Source organism: Poecilia latipinna, unplaced genomic scaffold (assembly GCF_001443285.1).
Source record: "Poecilia latipinna isolate Pla-1442-1.1 unplaced genomic scaffold, P_latipinna-1.0 Scaffold6858, whole genome shotgun sequence".
NCBI lineage: Eukaryota > Metazoa > Chordata > Actinopteri > Cyprinodontiformes > Poeciliidae > Poecilia > Poecilia latipinna.
Window position 1 is genome coordinate 121 of NW_015119474.1, and position 2,954 is coordinate 3,074.

The 2,954-nt window shown below is 45.0% G+C and overlaps 1 protein-coding gene across 1 annotated transcript; it reads left to right on the forward strand.

Moving 5' to 3' along the window:
• The first annotated feature begins 229 nt into the window (after positions 1–229).
• LOC106944092 (protein NLRC3-like) lies at positions 230–2,920 on the forward strand. The gene is made up of 2 exons (XM_015027343.1): positions 230–248; positions 993–2,920. Exons 1-2 carry the CDS (start codon positions 230–232, stop codon positions 2,855–2,857), a joined length of 1,884 nt encoding a protein of 627 aa, XP_014882829.1. The 3' UTR covers positions 2,858–2,920.
• Positions 2,921–2,954: the final 34 nt, after the last annotated feature.

Consider the following 2,954-nt stretch of genomic DNA (forward strand, 5'->3'; position numbering starts at 1 on the left):
TAATACTTTGTTCATAAAGAAATATTCTCGCTGCTCGCTCACCTCTAAATGTTTACCTGTGAACACTGAGTGCAGCTCAATGAGGACATTTGCAGTTCACACTGAGCGGCCCAAGCAGAGCAAACACAGTGGATTTAAACTTGACTCCTACCTTGATGAATTCTACAAAGAAACATGGATCCTCATCCTCACCGAGGGTTGATACAAATGTCCACATAGGTAAACCTATATGGGCGATCCGCGCAGAGGTAAACTACAGAGATGAAGCCATGACAGCACGCACGAAGCAGAAACCATGGAGTGGCACCAGCAGTGTGATTGGTCTGAGTTTCCTGTTCAATGCATCAACTATAAAAACTATAAACCCATCTTTCTTTCAGGAATAATTCTGTCCTGCCAGTGAAATACTAAACACTGAAGAGACGCTTGTATTCCGGCTTATTAAACAAAAACTATTATTAAAAAACTTTTTTTTTCTTTCTAATAAAACAAAAACACACAAGGCTTAACCTGGCAGGGGGCATGTATAGCATGGCGGCCCCCCAGGCCTATAATACACTGGGGGAAACCCTGTAATTATTCTAATAATCTGTTGTCCCATGTCATTTTCAAACTACTATTGTTCTTTAAAACCATCCAATCCAGTCTCTGATGGAGAAATGCCATATTAACATGAACACTGCCAGATTCAAGGAGCTGTTTCTCTGCCAGATTAAAGTTTTTCTCTAGATCTTCTTTATTTTTGCTGGAAAATGCTGGGAGGAAACATCTTTCTTCCTCTCTTTCTTCTGAAGCTGCTGTTTGTGGGAGAAGATCAGATAAAAATGAAATGAGGACATGGTGACATGATGCAGAAGAGTTCATGTTGCTTCAATCATTTAATGGATGTGTTTCTGTCAGGGTTTACTCGTCTGATCTGATTTGTGAATTTGATACTGACATAGAACAGACTATGATCACTGAACAGAGACAGATGTGATGTTTGATAATAGAACAATATTCTGTTCATAATGATGGATCAAATTCTGCTTCATATGGTGGTTTTTATTTTACTTGTGTTTTTTCTTCTCTTTCAGCAAATGTTGTTCTGCAGGAGGTTCTAGAGGAACATAAGATCAGTCTGAGGTGGAGATGTGAATGTGTGACTGAAGGAAGTGATGAAACAGGAAGTAGAACCCTCCTCAACAGGATCTACACTGATCTCTACATCACAGAGGGATGGAGTGAAGAGGTTAATACCCAACATGAGGTGAAGCAGCTGGAGAGAGCTTCCAAGATCCAGAACCTCCATGACTCTCCAATCAGGTGCCATGACATCTTTAAATCCTTCCCTGACCAACATGGAGCCATCAGAGTGGTTCTGACCAACGGCGTCGCTGGTGTTGGAAAAACCTTCTCAGTGCAGAAGTTCACTCTGGACTGGGCCGAGGGCTTGGAGAACCAGGATGTCAGTGTGGTGGTTCTGCTGTCGTTCAGGGAGCTGAACCTGATCAGAGATCAGCAGCACAGTCTTCTCTCACTGCTCCATGTTTTCCATCCAACACTCCAGAAGCTCCCAGGAGAGCAGCTGGCTAAATGCAAACTTCTCTTCATCTTTGATGGCCTGGATGAAAACAGACTTTCACTGGACTTCAGCAGCAGTCAGCTGGTTTCTGACGTCACACAGACGTCATCAGTCAACGTTCTGCTGACAAACCTCATCAAGGGGAACCTGCTTCCCTCAGCTCTCATCTGGATAACTACCAGACCTGCAGCGGCCAATCAGATCCCTCCTTCATGTGTTTCCAGGGCAACAGAAGTACGAGGCTTCGCCGATGCCCAGAAGGAGGAGTACTTCAGGAGGAGGTTCAGTGATGAAAAGCTGTCCAGCAGAATCATCTCCCACATCCAGACCTGCAGGAGCCTCCACATCATGTGTGGAATCCCAGTCTTCTGCTGGATCACTGCTACGGTTCTGGAGAACATTTTGACCTCAGAGCAGAGAGGAGAGCTGCCCAAGACCATGACTGACATGTACTCACACTTCCTGCTGGTACAGACAAAAAGGAAGAAGAACAAGTACCATGGAGGACATGAGACAAGTCCACAGGAGCTGATGGAGGCTGACAGGGAAGTTCTTCTGAAGCTGGGGAGGCTGGCGTTGGAACATCTGGAGAAAGGAAACATCATGTTCTTCCAAGAAGACCTGGAGCAGTGTGGTCTGGATGTCACAGAGGCCTCGGTGTACTCAGGAGTTTGTACAGAGATCTTCAAAAGAGAGAATCTGATCTTCCAGAAACCAGTTTACTGCTTTGTTCACCTGAGCATCCAGGAGTTTCTGGCTGCAGTTTACATGTTCCACTGTTTCACCAGCAGGAATACAGAGGTGGTGGAGAAGTTCCTGGGAAGAAATTACTTTGAAACATCTCTGGATGACTTCATGGAAAAAATGTTGGAGAAATCTCTTTTCAATAAAAATGGCCACCTGGATCTGTTTGTCCGCTTCCTTCATGGTCTCACTCTGGAGTCCAACCAGAGTCTGTTAGGAGGCCTGCTGGGTCAGACAGAGATCAGTCCAGAAACCATCCAGAGAATCATCAACAATCTGAAGGAGATGAACTCTGATGAAATCTCTCCTGACAGAAGCATCAACATCTTCCACTGTCTGGTGGAGATGAACGACCTCTCAGTGTTTCAGGAGATCCAGCAGCTCCTGGAATCAGGGAAGAAGCTCTCAGAGATCCAGTGTTCAGCTCTGGCCTTCATGCTGCAGATGTCAGAGGTTCTGGATGAGTTGGACCTGGAGAAGTACAACACATCAGAATGGGGCCGACTGAGACTGGTTCCAGCTGTGAGGAACTGCAGAAAGGCTCGGTGAGTCCAGACCAGTGATGGCATAGTGACTTTGAAAAAGTAACTTTAATCAGATTACTGATTACTCCTTGAAAAAGTAACTTAGTTAGATTACTGATTAC